This window comes from Pleurodeles waltl, chromosome 10, assembly GCF_031143425.1.
Source record: "Pleurodeles waltl isolate 20211129_DDA chromosome 10, aPleWal1.hap1.20221129, whole genome shotgun sequence".
Classification (NCBI taxonomy): Eukaryota; Metazoa; Chordata; class Amphibia; order Caudata; family Salamandridae; genus Pleurodeles; species Pleurodeles waltl.
This window is the reverse complement of record NC_090449.1, coordinates 230,933,236-230,954,007: the sequence shown is the minus strand read 5'-3', so window position 1 is coordinate 230,954,007 and position 20,772 is coordinate 230,933,236. Positions and strand designations below refer to the sequence as shown.

At 43.3% G+C, this 20,772-nt stretch overlaps 1 protein-coding gene across 1 annotated transcript in view; it reads left to right on the top strand.

The window, feature by feature from the left end:
- Window positions 1–20,772, top strand: part of TMC7 (transmembrane channel like 7) — a 304,277-nt gene that overhangs the window by 234,826 nt on the left and 48,679 nt on the right. Inside the window, exon 13 of the mRNA XM_069210233.1 lies at window positions 9,416–9,546. Within this exon, the coding sequence (XP_069066334.1) occupies window positions 9,416–9,546 (131 nt within the window). The remainder of the gene's footprint in view (window positions 1–9,415; window positions 9,547–20,772) is intronic.

Here is a 20,772-nt window from a genome sequence, read left to right as displayed (position 1 = left end):
CCACCCTCGTTAGAACATAGTAACAGATTTCAGGTTCTGGAGGATTGGGAATGTAATGATTTACTTTATGTGGGACAGGAAAGTATTCCTCAGATGGCGAATAGATAAGTGGAGAGTTTCCAACTCCCACATCCTCCCCAGTCTGAGTCTGGAGGGGAAGGCTCTACACAGAGAGTGGAGAAATGTTTGGCAAAGGATAGCAATTCACAATCTTCCCTTCTTAGAATATGTAGTTGGAATGTAGCCAGGCTAAGTGGTAAGTGTGAGGATCAGATTCGGCTAGAGGAAATTAAGGAATGTGATATTGTGGGTGTACAGGAAATAACACCTTTTCCATATAGATGATTATAGCTCTTTTTTTTTTCTTTCTTCCGGCTGACTCTACTCCAGTAGGCAAAGCTAAAGGTGTCCTAGAGCTACTGATCTCCTTAGGCCTAGGGTGCTCTTCATCTCAGTTGAAAACAAATAATTTATTTGCAGTGCAATTAAGTTTTGCGGGTAGCCCTAGTGTATTGTTGTTACATTGTTACAATTCTTGTTAGCGGGAATCCCCTATTGAGCAGATAGCCAGTCTAAGTCTTGTCCTTCAGATGTTTGAAAAGAAGTATAAAGCCGTTTACTTTGTTTGAGAGATATTAATACGCACTTATGCCCCCCAAATTGTTATGGTTCTGTAGGTTCCCAGGAGGAGGATTACAAGAGGGGTCTTCATTTCAAACATTCAGTGGAGGGCAATGTTATGGAGGAGGTTCTGGCAGATTTTAATCTAGTGAATGCTCAAGAGGTTTTGTTTGGCCCTTTGGTCCCCACCTTTGAGGTACGGTCATTGATTACATATTCCTCTCATCGTCCCTGGCCCAATTTAGGCCTTTCGAGGTCTGGCGATCGGTTTTTAGTGATCATAATCCGCTCTCCCTTCGGTGAATGGGGCCGTAAAGAATCAGGAGTCTGGAGAAAAGGGCCAGACTAATCAAGAGATCACCTCCGAGGACCAGGTACGTAGGCTACAGTGCAGCTAGGTTCCCCAGGAGTCTTTTATAGATTCTCTGATGATCAGCTTCCCAATGGAATTTGAAGTTTGTTTGTTGGATTCAGGTAATGAGAAACAGATAATAGAGGCTTTTACAAATATTTGCAAGCAGATTAACAGCAATTTTAGGGCCGTAAGCAGACTATGCCATTCCAGGGTGGAGAGATGGTTCAACCGTAGTAGCACAAAGGCACTCCATAACCTGAAGGTGGTCTTAAGAGGCTGTAGGAAAATGCCACTGTTGGCATGGTTACCCCCTAACCTTTTGCCTTTTGTTGATGCTAGTTGTGATTCAACGTGTGCTTGGACCCTGCTAACCAGGCCCCAGCACCAGTGTTCTGTACCTAAACTATACTTTTGTCTCCACAATTGGCCCAGCCCTGGCACACAGATAAGTCCCTTGTAAATGGTACCCCTGGTACCAAGGGCCCTGTGGCCAGGGAAGGTCTCTAAGGGCTGCAGCATGTATTATGCCACTCTGGGGTATCCCTCACTTAGCACACACACACACTGCCTCACAGCTTGTATGTGCTGGTGGGTAGAAAAAGACTAATTCAACATGGCACTCCCCTCAGAGTGCCATGCACAAATCCCACTGCCTGAGGCATAGATAAGTCACCCCTCTAGCAGGCCTCACAGCCCTAAGGCAGGGTGTACTATACCACAGGTGAGGGCATAGCTGCATGAGCACTATGCCCCTACAGTGTCTAAGCCACTTCTTAGACATTGTAAGTGCAGGGTAGCCATAAAGAGTATATGGTCTGGGAGTTTGTCAAACACGAACTCCACAGTTCCATAATGGCTACACTGAATACTGGGAAGTTTGGTATCAAACTTCTCAGCACAATACATCCACACTGATGCCAGTGTGGGATTTATTGAGAAATGCACACAGAGGGCATCTTAGAGATGCCCCCTGTATACCAGTCCAACTACTAGAGCTAGGCTGATAAGTTTCTGCCAGCCTACCACATCCAGACGGGTTTCGGGCCACATGGGGTGAGTGCCTTTGTACACCCTGTGGCCAGGAACTAAGCCTGCACTGGGTGGAGGTGCTTCACACCTCCCCCTGCAGGAACTGTAACACCTGGCGGTGAGCCTCAAAGGCTCAAGCCTGTTGTTACAGCGCCCAGGGCACTCCAGATAGTGGAGATGCCCTCCCTCCGGACACAGCCCCCACCTTTGGCAGCAAGCCCAGAGGAGATAATGAGAAAAACAAGGACGAGTCACCCTCCAGCCAGGAAGGCCCCTAAGGTGTCCTGAGCTGAGGTGATCCGTGCCTTAGGAAATCCTCCATCCTGCTTTGGAGGATTCCCCCCAATAGGATTAGGCATGTGCCACCTTCCCCTCAGGGAGGAGGCACAACAAGGGTGTAGCCACCCTCAAGGACAGAAGCCATTGGCTACTGCCCCCAGACCTCAACACACCTCTAAATTGAGTATATAGGGGTGACCCTGAACCCAAGAAAGCACATTCCTGATGACCTGAACAAGAAGAAGACCTGCTGACCTGAAAGCCCTAAAAAGACGAGACAACAACTGACTTGGCCCCAGCCCTACCAGCCCGTTTCCAGACTCAATAAATCTGCACAGCGACACATCCGGCGACTCAGAGGACTGTCCTGCAACCCAAAGGACCAAGAAACTCCCAAGGACAGCGGCTCTGTTCAACCAACAAAGAAACAACCATCTTCAAAGGGACTCCAGCCTCACCTCTGGACGCGCGAGTCCCAACACTCTGCACTCGACGTCCCCGGCTCGTGTCCAGAGAAACCAACACTGCAGAGAGGACCCCCAGGACACTCTAATGATGTGGACACCCTGAGACAACCTCCCTGCACCTACACAGCGACGCCTGCAGAGAGAATCCAGAGGCTCCCCCTGACCACGACTGCCCGGTAACAAAGAACTTGGTGCCTGGAAGAAGCACTGCACCGCCCGAGAGAAACCAACTACCGGTGCAGGAGTGACCAGCAGGCGGCCCTCATCGTTGCCCAGTCGGTGGCTGGCCCGAGAAGCCCCCCGTGCCCTGCCTGCATCGCCAGAGTGACCCCGGGGTCTCTCCATTGATTTCAACCCAAAACCCGACACCTACTTTGCACACTGCACCCGGCCACCCCTGAGGGTGTATTTTGTGTGCCTATTTGTGACACCCCCAGTGCTCGACAAAACCTCCCTGGTCTGCTCCCTGAGGATGCAGGTACTTACCTGCTAGCAGACTGGAACCGGAGCACCCCTACTCTCCATAGGCGCCTGTGTTATTTGGGCCCTACATTGACCTCTGCACTTGACTGGCCCTGTGTTGCTGCTTCTGGGTATTTGGGGTTGACTTGAACCTTCAACTGTGGGCTGCCTATGCCCCGGAGACTGAACTTGTAAGTGCTTTACTTACCTGATAAACTAACTTGTACCTCCCCCAGGAACTGTTGATTTTTGCAGTGTCCGAATTTAAAATAGCTTATTGCCATTTTTGACAAACCTGTGTACATTACTGTTTAATTCAAAGTTCCATATTTACCTATGCCAAATACCTTACAATTTATGTACTTACTTGAATTCTGAATCTTGTGGTTCTAAAATAAATTAAGAAAAGAATATTTTTCTATATAAAAACCTATTTGGCCTGGAGTTAAGTCTGTTTGTGTGTTCCCATTTATTGCCTGTGTGTGTACAACAAATGCTTAACTCTACCCTCTGATAAGCCTACTGCCCGACCACACACTACCACAAATAGAGCATTAGTATTATCTAATGTTGCCACTATCAACCTTTAAGGTGAACCCTTGGACTCTGTGCATACTATCTCTAACTTTGAGATAGTATATACAGAGCCAACTTCCCACAGAGGCCACTAGAGATATGGACAAAATCACAAGAAGACGCAAGTAGTACAAGGCTGCTGTGCAAGCTAGTAAAAAGAGGGTTCGGGAACAAGCCGTGGTTGATCTAGCAAACCCTTTGAATTTATATAATAGTGCTAAGTTTTGGGAAAGCATCCACCAGCCTTGTTTTTCAGGGGAGAATAATAGACTAATTGATTGTGTTATTCCAGCTGAAGGGTGGGTAAGACACATTTTTGCAATGCATGAATCCTCTGAGGGTAATGGTACTAATGAGGAGCTGTGTTAAAGGGTGGAGGCGGCATATTTTACCGAACAGGAGAAAGGAGTAGCTATTGCAACAATGTCTAAGAATAGGGCCCTGGGCCCCGATAGGGTTCCTGCTGATTTGTTTCTTCATAATATCAGGCTTTGGTCTAGGATATTGGTACAAGTTTTTAATGCAACATGGAGACTAAGTCCCCTTTCTTCCTGGCAGCGGTCAGTTATTATTCCTGTGCTTAAGAAAGGTGTGAGATCGAAGCCTAGTTGTTATAGACCAATCTCGCTCATTGACTCTTCAGTGAAGATCTTGGGTAGGGTCATCTTGGCAAGGTTAGCAGACTGGCTAGAAGAAAAGAAGATGGTTTCTACCTTTCAGTACGGGTTTAGGCTGTGAAGGGGAACTTTGAACCAATTCTTGAATTTACACTTTATTTTAGGCAAATATACAGTGGCAAAAACTGAACGTATAAATTTAGCCTAATGGACCTATTGTCAGCTTTTGACCATGTTAATAGAGCCAAATTATCGGTTATGCTGGCAGAGTTGGGCATGGATCGAAGCATTATAAGCTTTTTGTACGATCTACATCAGGGCCTTACAGCCTCACTTAAGTATAACCATGAAGGCTCACTTTCATCACCTACTGGAATTCATAAAGGAGTCAGAGAGGGTTGCATTTTAGCTCCTTTATTGTTCACCCTATGCATTAACAACTTGTGTCTAACTTTATGCTTAGTCACTTAGGACACACCTTGGGTTGTGAATGGTGCATCCCTGCCTTAGTGAATGGGGATGATACGGTCCTAATAGTCAGAACTGTGGTGGGGCTCCAAGGACTCTTGGGCTCCTTTACTGTCTTTATAACCTCACTCGACTTGGATAATAATTATGCAAAATCTCATACTATGGTGAAGCCATCATAAATCACATAAGCGTATCTTTGGGGGAGTCCAGGAGGTAACTAGAGTTTCCACCTTTTCATATCTTGGGGTCATCTTTAATGTCAGGAACATGGGCTCCACAACGAAGGATGAAAAGAATTCACTATGCAAGATCAGTGTCCACCCTCTTTGATTTTGCAGCTAAGTTGGGGGCCAGACCACTGCAGGCTGTGGTGAAAGTTAATAGGACCAAATGCGTAGCGATAGCATGTTATGGAAGTGAGATGTGGGGTCATAAGGATTGTGGTGAATTACAGAAGGTGGAAAATGCTTATATAAAAAGATTACTGTGTCTTCCGCAATCGGCACCCACATTTGCTGTACATGAAGAACTGGGTCTGAGCAATATTACAGTCACGTTAGCTGCCTCTACCATAGTAAGGTAGTTTAAAGTGTGGGCCAGTCCCAAGTTAGAACTAAGCCGGGACATTATTAAATATTGTCTTGCCCTTCAAGACGGAGTTAGAATACCTTGGTTACATTATAATAAAGAGACCTTGGAAACATTGGATTTCCCAATGTTTTTTTGTGGACCCAGAGCAAATCATAAAGTGGGACAGCTCTTGGATTAAAATGCAGCTCTTGATTAGGGTGCAATAGAAGCGAGAAGGGGAAGAGTTACAAAAACCTATGATTAGGTCTTAGATTCTTCTGAAGACAGGCAAGAGTATGGAGCCCTATCTCCAGGTAAGCGACTCCTCTCCATTACTGTGTTGTATTAACACGCTTTAGGCTAAATGGGTTGCACTGGCTTTTGGTGAAACCTGATGGCCAAATTGGCTGGGATGGCCAGAGTCCATGCTCCTGCGATACTTTTTCCAGCCAGGACACAATACACTTTGTTTTTCTGTGACCACTATAGCGCTTTAAGGAAACAATACATTTGGTCCTTGCATAGAGGGATGGGTTTCTTGCAGATAAAACACACATTGTTATTTTTGCAATTGTTGTAAACCCCCCTGCAGTTTGTTACGGAGTGGCTCATTTCCTATTGGGTGCCTTACAACTTAGAAGGTCATGCCTAGGGGGAGAAAGAGAAGGGATGGAATGGTGATGTGCTCTTATAGATATGGTAAAATAATCTAGTACAGAAGATTTAAAGTACAACCCAGTGGATAAAGCGTTGCTTCTTTTTTAGAGTGGCTGTTTGGATGCACACAGACTTTTGTTGGCTGTTTTTATTAATGTGAATTTTATGTGCAAATTTTAGAATGTAATATATTTTATGAATAGGTCTTTATAAAGGATGTAATTTCATGTTGCTTTTATTATTTGGATTGTACAACAAAGTGGATAGGTTTTAGATATACAGAATAGAAATTACACAAACATGCAATCTAATTAAACATATCACTTCCCTTACCAAATATCTTGGGTTCAAACAGACATTTGTGATGTTTTCCACACCTATTATTCTTGTTTATATAGAAATGATAGTCTTTCTTATATAGAAGTGATAGTCATGATGCCGTGGGCCACGTTAACTTTTGAAAGATGTGCAATTATCTAGGTTAGAAGGAGAACTCTTGGATTCTCAAGGAGCAGCAATTGCGGGTGGATAAATAATTTTGGCAATTAAGAGCCCAACTAGCAGCAACACACTTGGCCCAGATGGCTTTAGGGCTTACTTCCCAGGATATTTTGGTGGGTCTGCTTGTAAGGACCTTAACCTATTTCTTAGTTCCAACTCAGTGACTTAAAGCATGAGTCAACCAACAGTCTTTGAACCTCAAGAGTGACAAGGACCTATTATTCTAGGGGATCCTGTAGGATATTTCTCCATTAAACCACAATTTGAACATTTTCACAAAAATTCCAACCACGAGTTTGGAGAACATTTGGCAAGGCCATTGTTTTCTTCAACTAAGATGTAAAGATTTTCACTAGTATTCTAACCATCTATTTAAAAAACATGTGATGATTCCTAATCTTCCAGAGGCAGTCAGCATTTATATATGTTACAAAATGAAAAAGCACAATATTTAATTTGTCTTTACTAACATCAATACAATTGAAACTTTTAAATTATTAATGGTCCTCTTTCACCAGTTGTGGATAAGACATTTGAGTGTCAGCTAGAATTTTATCTGGAAAGTGTTGGTGGAAATGGGACCAGGAGAGAACATGTTAATTCCATTAAATTTTGTTTTTCCACCTTTAGAGTCCCATTTAATACTCAACTGTTGAAACTACTCATCTTATTTGGAGGAATCGACCGTGTTCCACTATCTGTGATGCTGCTTTCAGCATTGATGATGGACTCCCCCCCCCCCCGTCAACAAATAATCTCTGACTCTGTAAATTAACAAAGAAATAGCTTGCAAACACAGTCAACCCATCATAAACCGCCATTATTTGCCAACTATACCATTAGCTTCCTGACTGCCATAGTTCATTCTATGCCTGTTCTGATGGTGATACTACAATTGTTCCAGCCACTAGCAGGTTTTAACACCAGGAATTCAGAGTATGTGCGTATTGGGATAGGGATGTATGATGTTCAAAGAACCTTAGAATCAAATGGATTCACTATCTGGGTATTGGTCTTCTGAGAACCAGAGATAAAGTCTGTGTTTATGGTATTCTACCTCTTGAAATAATTTTGAAAGGCCATATACAGGTAGGAGAAACTAGAGATTTCATGGTTTGGTACAATGTCTTGTATTACTTTGAATCTGTGGTCCTCACTCTTGTAGGTAGCCCAATCGCTTCCTGTTCATAATATTAAACCTGTCAAATATGCGCTAACAGCTTCTGTTTGGCAAAGTAAATCAAATAAAATAGCTATGACAATCTTGTATGGAGGCTTAGATTTTCTCATTATTGAATGCTACATACTTGCTTTAGGGCGCGAACTAGCAAAACAATGGTCAATTGTATCCCTTATGAAGCTGTGAGTATAATTGGACCAAGAGCATTCTAAGATCCCCTTATCTTGTGCTCTGTGGTTACAGTTTAGGAATTGCAAACTGTTTCTCTCCTTTATTGATAACTACTCAAACAACATTATGTATCGGGCGTAAAACATTCTTATCTCCAGTTTCGCATATTATTATTAGTAACCTAGCCTTTCCATCACTTATTATGGCATAGCTAAATTGTTCCCTGAATATGCTTAGCGGTTTATTCATTGAAGGATCTCTAACTGAAATCCTTTGATTCTTGTTTTGAACAATTTCGCTTATCAGCAGCGTATAGATTTCATTTACTCCAACTTATACCCTGGGACCAAATTGATACTAACCTTTCGAACTTAACTTACCTTGTGGACATAGGTACTACAAGGAAGGGGATGTCCTTTCTGTATAAGACTTAGTTGTATCTAAACACATTTCACCCATAAATACATGCACCATCGTTCGGACTGAGAGTTGGAAGCTGACTTTACAAATGTGGGTTTTCATATACGCTAAAGCAGCATTATGATCTATCTATTCATAACTGAAAGAAACCTCTTTACAAAGACATTTTTACATACATGAATTTGTTTTCGCATATTACTCTTTTAGGTTCTGTGACTTGGCTCAAAAGCATCTAAAGATTGTGTTAAGAGATATTGTAGTCAGAGGCCCATGTGTGGTGGATTTATCCTCTTACTTAAGCCTACTGAAAGTAGATCTTACCACATGTCATAAAGATAACAGGTTTGTCCCTATCTGAGTCTTCTTTTGGGGTATTGGAAGATAAATGATTCTATCTTCTTGTATCTCTGTTGGGCAAGTTAGTATCTCACTTTTGGCTGTTACTCGCCTCTCTCTTACATGACATTGGACATCCCCGACTCTCTATTGGGAGGCTAGTGTTAAAAGATTTGGAACATCTGTGCCATTGAAAACTGCAATCCTCCTTGATAAGATGAATAAACATCAACAGTTTAAGGCCATTGAGTAACCACATTAAAAGCTTAGAATGTTGTTCACTCGCCTCCTCCTCTGCCTGAATTATAAGCCTGCATGTAACATTTAAGTACTCCTAATTGAATGCCATGGGTAGTTTACTACTGTACTAGACAAATTGTAAACTTACATTTATGTCGCTTATCTTTTGAGTTCAATGTAGCATTATATATTAGCATTGATCTTAACATACTGTTGTGCCTAACCTGAATGCCTTTATGCTTCACTCTGTGACCTATTCAGTGCTCTATTGAGGAGGGTTAGTTATTGGATTGTTGAGATTGTTGCTTTACGAATACTTAGCTTGGTATGCTTTGAGTACATAAAAAAACTACTGGGAAGAGGAATGTAAACTTTGTATTAGAAATATATGCACATATTTGTGCCATGATCATTTATAAGGTTTTTTTTGTTGCCTCTAATATAGGGTATTTTATTTTAACAGATAAGTTTAATGCAGAATTGCAGGCCTGCAACAAGGCCTTTCCGAGCCTCCAGTTCTAATTTCTTCTTTCTGTTGGTGCTGTTAATTGGGCTTGTCATGGCTTGTATTCCTGTGGGATTTGGCATAGCACAGTAAGTACTGCTTCCTGTAAGGTGTTTAATTTAAAGATTCATAATTTGTAATTCTGTTAACACCAGCAAATGCATGCATAATTTTTAAGTATGCACCATGTTGCACTTTATATTACATAACCTGTAAGTTATTAGAGTTATGCATGCTTCTGGATCTGTTTCTTTTGGCCCTTCATATGGGAGGGCGGTGATATTGAAGGGAAGCATAAAGCACAGTAACCTTGCACAGTTGTCACAGCTCTAAAAGTCCTGACCAAAACCGCTGCTTCAGTTACTTTTGTAATACAAATGCCCTCTCAAAAGGAAAGATTATGGAAAATGTTTAGGATGATTTGTTTGTTACAGTGCAACATGAATTCAACAATACAAAAAAAAAATCTTCAAATTAACATACCATATAATGCTAGCAAAATGGTGTCTAAAATATAAATGTATTAGTACTAAACTGTGTTAAGGAACACATACATATGTATATTATGTTAATCACATTTTTTTAAAAATAATGGGGTTAATACAGCTTGCGTTGTCTTTAAGCCAATGTTTCAAATATAAGTCCACTGTGGTCAATGCAACTGATGCAGTATGGGGAAGTCAAACCATTCCAAAAGGGAAAGTGATTTGTCACAAAAACTATCCCACCGCTGTATGAGTCCAGAATGCTTGGGGTGTAAGGGCTTCCTCTAATTGTCAATATGTATCAACCTGTGAATTAATCCAAAGGCTCATCATGACAATTTCAAGGACCTCAAGATGAAAATCAAATATCTGTATTATGTGGCATCAGAAGACATGGCAAGAGCATAATTTGTGTTTTGCTACACTGCATATGTGTTTACAATGCATACCAAGTGGCAGGTTGGAGGGTCCTGGGTTCCAACCATTACCAGAACCTGTGAGAGAATAAAGTCTGCATATGTGCTTGTGTGACCTAGACTGTGAGCTTAAGATCTATTATAGAGAAGGCTGCCCAAGTAGTGCTGTATTGTGTATACGGTTCCAAATGAAAATACTGACTATTCACAGGGAATATGTCTGGAAAACCTGCATAGATGTTAAGGTGGTGGGGTTTGATAGTCCAAAGAGAAATTAAGAAGAAAATACCTCTGTTAAACTTCCATACAGCTGCTTGAGCCCATTATAATTGGGATCGTAAAATCAAGACATTTTTATTGAATTAGAAAAACATATTTCAGATAGGAATATAAATAAATAATGAACTTGAGGCACAGATAAGGGTCGACTGGAGTTGCAGGCTGAAAAGAAACAGTCAAATAGTTGTTTGTAAGCTCATCAGCTGGCTGACATTTGATCAGTAGAAGTAACCCCAGGTCACCCAAAGATATTTCTTATTTACCAGTAAAGTTAGTTTCCTGTATAAGCATTAGTTTTTGCAGTGCAGTTATCAACCAGATCTATTGTTTCTAATATCTTTACATTAGGGTTTGGTCCCTCTCCTGTCAATCATTGGCCTTTTTCAGCCATTGGCTTGAGACTCTGCTTGTCTCGGTCTAATCGAGTATTTCAGTCTCACCTAATGTTATTGGCTGTATGGGTGCATCCTTTAATCACCAATAGAATGTTTGCTTTGGAAAGTACGAAGGACTACTTTTCAATCAGTGACCAACTGACCTCCATTTCCCTCTCCAATTATTCCTGACCCGTTACAGTTCTCACTTGTGTGTCTACTCTCTTGCTTTCCCTATGTGTCACTCTAGACACTTCCCGCTTTCCACCTTCTTTCACTTCTCATAACTCCAGCCCAACACTTACTTGCCCTGTCTGAATTTGTTAGAACTTTAAACAACAGTGAACTGTTATCTTTACCAATGCTTGCTGGAAATTGGAGAAAGCTTTAATGTTTAGTTAGTATGTTAATGTTAACATATGTAGGTAACAGGTAAAATCTTTAATGATTAGCTTTTACAAACAGTTTAGAGATATTACAATACATTTTCAGTATATTTAAATAGCTTGCAACATTATTTCTAAAAGAATTTAGTTGTAAATTCAAATTAACGTTCTTCATTCAGAGTAGTCCTTTTCTTATTTAACTTTCAAACAAATTGCCCTGTGTATTTAACAACCCTAAATATATTTTGATTATAAAGCCCATAATAACCACAAAAAAGCTTCCAAGCAAACCACACTGCAATGATTTTAACTTTAAAAACACAGTAATTTCAGTTTCTATGTGAAGGGGATTGGACAAAGAAATAAGAAATGATTTATTTTTGGACAAAACTTTCTCTACTGCGTGTTCAGTTATTCATCACACAAATTTGCCACGCACCCTCCTACCAAAGAACAGGTGAATACAAAAAACAAAATCTTAGGACGTCTTTTTTACTGATGATTCTCAATAGGCGTGTCTGTTTGTGGAAGATTTCCAGTCGGCAAATGACCCAGAAAAAAACCTTGGTTTCATTAAGGTTATGTAAGAATGCACCCTGTCTGATGTTCTGCCATAAAACAGTTTTAAGTATCTTCTAATGCAGTTTGAGTTGATACTGAGCCAAAAAATTATGAATTTGCACATATGGACCGTCTTTAATTTGTTACGTTGTGACCACATAGGATATATCACCCTAACACATCTTGAGTACTAGTAACAATTTTGTTCAATGAATTGTTTATCTTTTCCAAGAAAGGTTTTAGGCCATAACCGAGAGTAGTATCACCCATACTTTAAACGTCAGTTAAAGATCTGCCTATTGCCTTGTTGCCACTGAGCTACCTCTCCAATCACTTGTTTATTTTTTTCTTTTCTTTGTACTTGTACAGCACTAGGAAGCCATTTGGCTAGGTTTATACTATAGAAATACCACATATCTACATACTAACACACATGCACATAGGGAATTACCCAGCCAGTTACACTCATTCACCATGGTTTAAGTTGGTAGTATCCAACTTGGCTTCTACTCCACAATAAACAGGTCGTTGATTGGATTGTTTACCTTTACCCAAGAGACTGTGGATTCCAGTTGGAGTGGATATTATCAAAACTAAGTCATCTGCATAGTTTATGTTTACCTACAGGAACTTTACCAAGTCTTGATGGAAATCTAATTACTTTAAGAGTCTGAGGCAGATCAGCTATGTGTAAGTAAATTAAGAAGGTCTAATATACAGGTGTGCTTCAGTCCATCCGTAGTAGTTTTGGCAACAGATTGCCATAGTGGAGCAACTTTATCCTCACCCAGGCCTCGTTGTACATTTTGACTATCCATTTAAAAGAGAGTTGTTCTGACCCCCAAGAAAGTAATTTCTGCCACAAGTGAGTCTATGTCAACCCTGTTGAATGTGGCAGTGTAATCCGTAGAAGAAACATATTGATTTTGTTTTCTTGCCATTTGCTTTGCGTTTCTCACTAGCATCAAAAGGGTCATAACATTCTTTAGTGAAACCTGGATGTGGAAAATGCACCAAATTCCTTTCCTTTGTTCAAGCTTCAAGTCACTGTAAAATAGCACATATTTTACCATCATTATCGAATAACACAATGGGAATATAGCTGGGCTTATCTTTGTGGTAATTCATATATTGATTGCATCACATACCCTTTCCTTGAGCAAGGCAACAATCCTGACATTAAAATACTGGTATTTGATGGGAGATAGAGCATTACTGGAAGCTAAGTCTTTCTTAGCTGTAACTGTTGGAATACCCATTGAGATCACAGGATTCATATCTAGCAATGACCACAGTTTCTGGGTGTCCCTCCTTTTCATTGTAGTAAACAATGCAAACCGTTTTTCCCATAATAGATTAATTTGATCCAACAATATTCCCATGCTGAGTCTTCAAATTTCCTATTAATGCACCTTTACTAGTTTTAGTCACAATTCTTGTATATAGAAGCTCTGCTTCCTTGTTTCTGATTTGCAAGAATGGCATTTTGTGCTAAGAGTATTGACAAAAGACAGGTAGGCATGTCTAGCCTCAGCTCACCCAAGCACTTTGGACAGAAACCCCAAAAAACACTTAACCTCCATAATAGTTGCCAAATGATGATCATTCTATATACATACGTTTTAAAATAGGTTTCGGATCACACTACCAATTAGTTTCACTGCTAAGGAATTATGCCATTCTATGTGACTTTTATATCATTTTCCAGGTTTTTAATGGTGGGTGGAATATCATATCTATGTCCTTCCATTTAAATATCATTAATCCAGGATTATAATTGTTGTCCGGTCTGTTGAAAATGTAAAAATGATCACAACTATTGAAAAAATAAATTGATAAATATATAGGGGCCTGTTCTCAAATGCATTTTGGAGTATGTAAAGTAGTACTACTGTAGTACTCTTTTGCATAGTTTTACATGCCTTTTTGACTATGCCCTGAAATGTCCTGGTCCCTAATAGTAAAATGCGAAGAGGAGTCTATATATAGTTTTTTCTATTTATACTATTTACATATGAATAGTCCCTGAACATTCCCATTTTAGGATTTGCTCCTTTAATAAATCTCAGAAACTGCAAAGTAACATGCTCCATAAAATTTCAAATGAAAAAAATGAGGAAGGGCCTAGTTGAAAGAGGCTGTTGGAATCAGAGGCTAAATCCAGATGGATATTTATTAGCTTACTGTTACAGACAGAGTCACATCATCCATCAGGCTGGTTAAGTCCCCGGTCATCTCTCACAGAACCTTCCCACAGCATTCTAGCCCTAAGAAACCACCCAAAAAAAAAGAGGGAGAAAGAATTCCACTGAACTTCTATTAAATGTTTCTAGAATATTAACTTCCTTGTAACAAATAGTCTTCTCTACACCATGATTACGTAATGCTTAATCTATTTTATCTAATTTGAGCACCTGTCCAATAATGGTGGTTGTAGTGTTTTGCAGGTTTTATAACAGAACCCTTTTGGCTCTGAAAGTACACCATAGCCGTGTGACATAATCGCTAGACTAGAATAAAAGCTTGGTTTAGAATAGGGAGTTCACTGGTACAGGCAGAGGAATAAAGATGTGTGATTTACAGCTCGATGTGTGGCTTAGTCATTGACAGGTACCCAGGCTGGGGAAGATGCTACGACTGGCGAAGAGATGGAGGTAAGTAACCAGAAGAAAGACAGTTCTCTCTCAGAGAGCTTGCCATGCTCCACACAAACAACTCATGCATGCAACTTGTGTCATTGTGGAAATGCTTAGTCGTCATTTGGCATATGTGGAGGCAAAGCACAACTCCAGCTGGTGTTTAAATGTAAAGCGTTTAAATGTAAAGAAAGGTTCACTGAGAAGTCTACGCATTGTTGGTCAAGAAAATACGACCAAGACCATACTAAAATGTATCGCTCTGCTATACAAAATAAAGTTAGACATTGGGCGGAGCATAAATCTTGAAGACGTATACAACCAGGTGTACAAAACAAAAACAAAAAAATTATAACCTGCCAAAGAAAGTTGCGAACAGAAGCGCTGCAAAGCAGAGATAACCATATGTCATAAAATGCAATCTGAAGTGTTGGAAGGATTAATTAAATAACTTACCAAGGCTGCTAAAGAGAGTCATTGTGCCACACCAGTCGACAGAGTGGCTCAAGAGGAAGTGCTGTGGTTGTGCTTATAGAGCTGTCCACACCTGAAGCAGTTGTTCAACAACCAGCTGAATGGGGCTCAGAACGATGTCATAGGTCTTCAAAGAGTTTAAGATTTGAAGGCAACTGTTGGATTAGTGAAATTTGACAATTGCAGCTAAAAGAGAAGACACCGTTCCAATTAATGTTAATGATTATCCTGAGACCCACAAGTCAAAGTACTCTAGAGAAAGTTGGCATAAACATGATCATCAAACAGTGTCCAGAGACCATGCTACTTTCAATGTCAGTAAGTTCCACATTAGTTTACAGTGCTGACGCCTTCTTGAAACCACCACCTTTTGATTCTGCCAAAAAGCAAATATTGGCGGCAGATAAACTGCCTAGATAGAGACATTTGAAGATTTCATAGATGTATTAGAAAAGACTGATAACGGAAAGATTATCAAGTATCTCAGAAATCTAGTGGGTGATGGTGTGAATGAAGTTATAAAGAAATGCTGAGAACTGACGAAGAAGTCACGTACCGTCAGATTAAAAATGCTTAGCATCTCAAGTTAAATCCAGTACCAAACATCGATTACAAACAATACATTTTCAGTCAAGAACATCAGAGTTGGTGAAACTACTGATGAGTTTGTGAAAAGACTTGATGCATTTATTAAACATTGTACGTTCAATGAATGTAAATATGAAGGAGATATGAATCTTAAAGTTATTGATGGATGCTTGTCAGATACATTCAGGCGACAAAAGATGAGAGAAACTTTTAAACTGGAGTGAGTGTTGATGGCTGCCAGAGCTGAGGAACGTGCTAAAAACAAACTGCTGACATGGAAGCTATAGGTGCTCAAAGCGAGTCAGTCATGAGTGTGAAAAGTAACCCAAAGCAAAAGACTTAAGGACACAAAGTGATGGATACACATAAAAGGAGGTTGTGTTTTAGATGTGGATTTTCGTTTCTACATGATGTAAAGTGTCCCGCCATTGGACAGATATGTAAAGGCTATGGGAAAGAGAACCATTTTGTGACAGTGTGGAAAGCGAAGGAGAAAGTATATGCATCACTGCATGAAAAAAAAATGGCCATCGGATGTTCGAGAAGGAACGTTCAACACATGCCCACATGGCCAAGCAGAGACTTCAGGTGAGGTAAATTTAATCATCATCTAAAGCATCGTCAAACAGTTAATCTGTCTCAATAACAAGTACAAGTGAAGAAAGTGATTGTGTCATGTTGATGTTTACCTCAGAGAAACATGCACATGTTGGATTGGCCGCATGTGAAGAAAATTGTCAGTCAAAGAAAAGTCGAAATGTCAAAGCATCAAAATCATACAAACACTGTCCAAAGATTACATTGAAAATAAATGGCTGTTCAATACCTTTCATTATTGACAGTGGTGCATCGATAAACAAAATTCCTGAAGAGAAATACAATGAACTATCACCATTACCGGGGCTTATGCCATCAAAGACTAAAGTATATACTTTGGCCGCATCGACTTTCATAAGCAGTCAGGACTCATTTGTAGTGATAGTTCACATAAGAAAACGAGGGTGCAAGCATTGACCCAGGTGCTTCAAGGTACAGTGTCAAGTGCCTGTTTACTCAGTTTCAACACAGCTTGGAATGATGTTTGTGAATTACATCATGAATGCTCCTCACAAAATAGTAGGTCAATTCCCTTTGTTTGTTCATGGTTCAGGAAAGCTTAAGACTATGAACGTAAAACTGCATGTTAATGAGGATGTCTGTCTTGTTACTCAAGAGACCTAGACGTGTTGGTTTTCATTTTCAAGAAGCTGTTGAAAAAAACTTGAATTGTTACTTAATCATGCTAATATTGAGCGCTCCACAGCTCCAACACCTTGAGTTTCTCCCATAGTAGTAGTGCCCAAAAGGGACAGTGAAGAAGCTGAACGCATCTGCGAAGAGAGGCGCCAGGCAAACAAGGCAATTGAACGAGAATGGCATCCACAACACCATACACTTAACCAGATGCAAAAACATTACATATTCACCCCGTACCCCTCAGGAATAATTCAAGGACAAAAGGAATTGATTAAAGTGAGTGTAATAAGATAAAAGAGTATAAATACGTGCATCCAAATCAACAAGTATCTACATATTTACAAAAGTATGGACACTGCCCAGTCCTCAATGTCCGTGGGCCACAGGGCCACATCACAAAGTCCAAGGCCCCACCTCACTCCTGCCGCCACACGGAGAGAACACTGCAGGGGCATCAGGTCAAAAATAGCCAGGCACCTCAGGGGGACTGGGAACGGGGGGCACCTCAGCCGGAAGATGGTACAACGTCACTGGTCCTGGAGGGGGCAACATGCCCTGTGCTCTGTCCTGGGGCGTGCAAGGCCTCGGTCTCTCAAGTGGGTGACTTGCCCACTGACTTGTCCTGGGGAGTGCAAGGCCACAGTCTCTCAAGTGGGTGACATGCCCACATGCTCTGGAGGTGGCAACATGCCCTGTGCCTGGTCCAGTCTCTCATGTGGATGGCTTCTCCACTGGTTCTGGAGGGGGCATTGTGCCCAGTGATCTTCATCCTGTGGAGGATGGGGTGAGTGGATGGCTTCTTACACTGGTTCTGGAGGGGACATTGTGCCCAGTGATACAGATTTTGGGGAGTGCAAGGTCACAGTCTCTCACCTGGGTGTCAGACACACAGGATTTGCAGGGTCCATGCCGCACAACAGCCCATGGACGCAGGACTACACACTGTCCGCTGGCGGTGACGGCTGCTCAGTGGTGGCAGTGGTGCTGCTAATGGTGGAGCTGGCAGTGGTGGGGGGGAAGCTCCAGCCCAACCCCTGCAGCCTCAGATGGCTGCCCACTGGGGCTGCTGCTGCTGGTGGCGGTGCTCGCAGTGGAGGGGGAGGCTCCAGCCTATCACCTGCAGCCTCGGATGGCTGCCCACTGGGGCTGCTGCTGCTGGTGGCGTTGCTGGTAGTGGTGGGGGAAGGCACCAGCCCATCCCGTACAGCCTCGGACGGCTGCCCACTGGGGCTGCTGCTGGTGCTGGCAGTGGTGGGGGGAGGCTCCAGTCCATCCCCTGCAGCCTTGGAAGGGCTGCACCACCATGGCTGTTCGTGGGGGCTCCGACTGAGTACCTGCACCAGGCCCTTGTCTCTACTGCCTGCTGTTGCAGGCCCCTTGCCCCTCCTTCCTGCAGCTGGGGCTGTCTCCTTGCCCTTCCTTCCTGCAGCTGGGGCTGCCTCCTTGCCCTTCCTTCTTGCAACTGGGGCTGACTCCTTGCCCTTCCTTGATGCACTTGGGGCTGGCACCCTTTCCATCTGGCTGGCTGGTAGTCGGGATCCTTTCGCACCTGGAGTAGGGATGGACACCACTGTGCCCATGGACTGGGTGGCTGAGGTGCTTGCCTGGGTTTTGACCACCCTGGCTTGACATGAGGTATGGGGGAGGGCTAAGGAAGAGGTCAATGTTGGTGAGGAAAAGCTTCTTAGGGACATTGGGGCAGGAAGAGGGAGATGGTTTGGGAATGGAGTAAGAGAGTGGTGGTTGGAGGTGTCAGTCTGCTGTGTTTGGGTGCAGGTGCATGGGCTGGATGCTGTTGTGAGGTGGATGGCTGTTGGGTGTCTGAGTGCTTGCGTTTGTGTCCTTTGGGAGGAGGGGGGCACAGACACAGTGGGAGAGGACACAGGGGACATGTGCATGGATGTGGGGGTGGTGACTGCCAGTGAGGGGTGTGTACTGATAGGTGTGCTGGTGATGGTGGTAATGGATGAGGATGTAGTGCATACAGGTGTGAGTGTAGATGCAACTGGGAGGGAGGAGGATGACAAGGAGGAGGGGGCCACAGTGGAGGCACTGTGGATGCCTTTGGATGGTGTTTGTGTGAGTACCTCTTGTGTGTTGTCCTCAGTGCCTGCTCATCTGACTGTGTGCTTGGGATAGGTTGGGGTTGATTATCCCCTGCCGCTGCGTCCCGCGGCCCCTCCCGACTTCCCCCACCTCCTCACTGTCAGTTTTCCTTTTGTTTTTCCAGCCGCTGCTAAACCCTGCGGCCCCACCCACCCAGCCTTCCCATTCGCCCAGCCCTCCCTCCTCCCACCTGCCACTCCCTCCCTCCTCCCCATTTATGGCAGCCGCGGCACGGACGAAGGCGCACGAAAGGCAAGCCCGTCAGAGCCCATCTGCACCAAAACCGCACCCAGCACCAGTCGCCCTGGCCCCCTCAGACAAATCTACTCCCCTCTCACCCTCCACTCACTCAACCCAGGCCCTCGCCCCACCTGCACCCTTTCCAGCCCCACACATACTCATGCCCCCTTCACCTGCCACACCTGTCATTTCTCCTGCTCCTCATCCCTCACACCACACACCACCATAGCGACCCCCTGACAACAAACACAACACCCCCAACGCAATACACACCTGCTCTGCCCCCACCCCCACCAACCAGCTCCGCCGCACACCACCCCACAACCTGAACACACCCTGCAACAACACCCTCATGCACCACCCCAACACCACCCACCACAACCACCTCAACTGCCTGCTCCTCAACACCCGCTCCCTTCACAAACATGCCATAGAACTCTGGAACCTCATCACATCACACTCACCTGAGAGCGCCTTCCTCACGGAAATCTGGACCAACCCCTCCTTGGAACCCGAAATAGCCATCGCCACCCCCAAGGGATACAAACTCCAACGCAAAGACCGCCTCAACCGGCCAGGTGGTGGCATCGCCATCCTACACAGGGACACCATCAAAGTCACCACCAGCTCCCAAGACACTATTGACAACACAGAACACATGCACTTCCTAATCCACATTAACAACAACTCCACCCTCAGAGGTACACTAATCTACAGACCACCAGGACCACGCCACGCCTTCTGCGACACCATCAGCTCGCACGCCCTCTCCTCCACAGACTACATCCTCCTCAGTGATTTCAACTTTCCCTTGGAGAACCTTCAAGACCTCCCTCATAGACAACCTCACCAACCTCAGACTCAAACAACTGGTCACCGCACCCACCCACTCAGCAGGACACACGCTCGACACAATCTTCACCTCAAGCCAACACATAGCCTACACCTACACCACCGAACTGCTCTGGACTGACCACTACTGCGTCCACTTCTCCTTCACCAAACCCCCCACAGACCACCATCAACACACCACACCCTACCACATGTGGGACAAGAACCCCACAGAACGCCTGAACTCCCAACTGGCTCACAGCCTCCCCCTCCCCCCACACCAACGACCCCAACACAGGAGCACACAACCTCTCTAAATGGATCACTACCTGCGCAGACACACTAGCCCACCTCAGAAAACACATCGCCACCCGCAACATCAAGAACGCCCCATGGTTAACCCCCGAACTCCAAGACTCCAAGTGCAAATGCCGCCAAGCGTAGAAAATATGGCGACAAGAACCCTCTACAACCAACTTCTCCACCCTCAAAGCCACCATTTGCACCCATCACCAACTCATACGCACCGCCAAAAGAGATCACTACAAGACACGCATTGACAACAACTCTCAAAACAGCAAAGAACTCTTCACCATCATTAAAGAACTAGCTAAACCCAAAGCCAGCAACATAGACCCCACACACACAGCCCCTATATGACGCCCTCTCCAACCACTTCCACCACAAAATCCTGGACATCCAC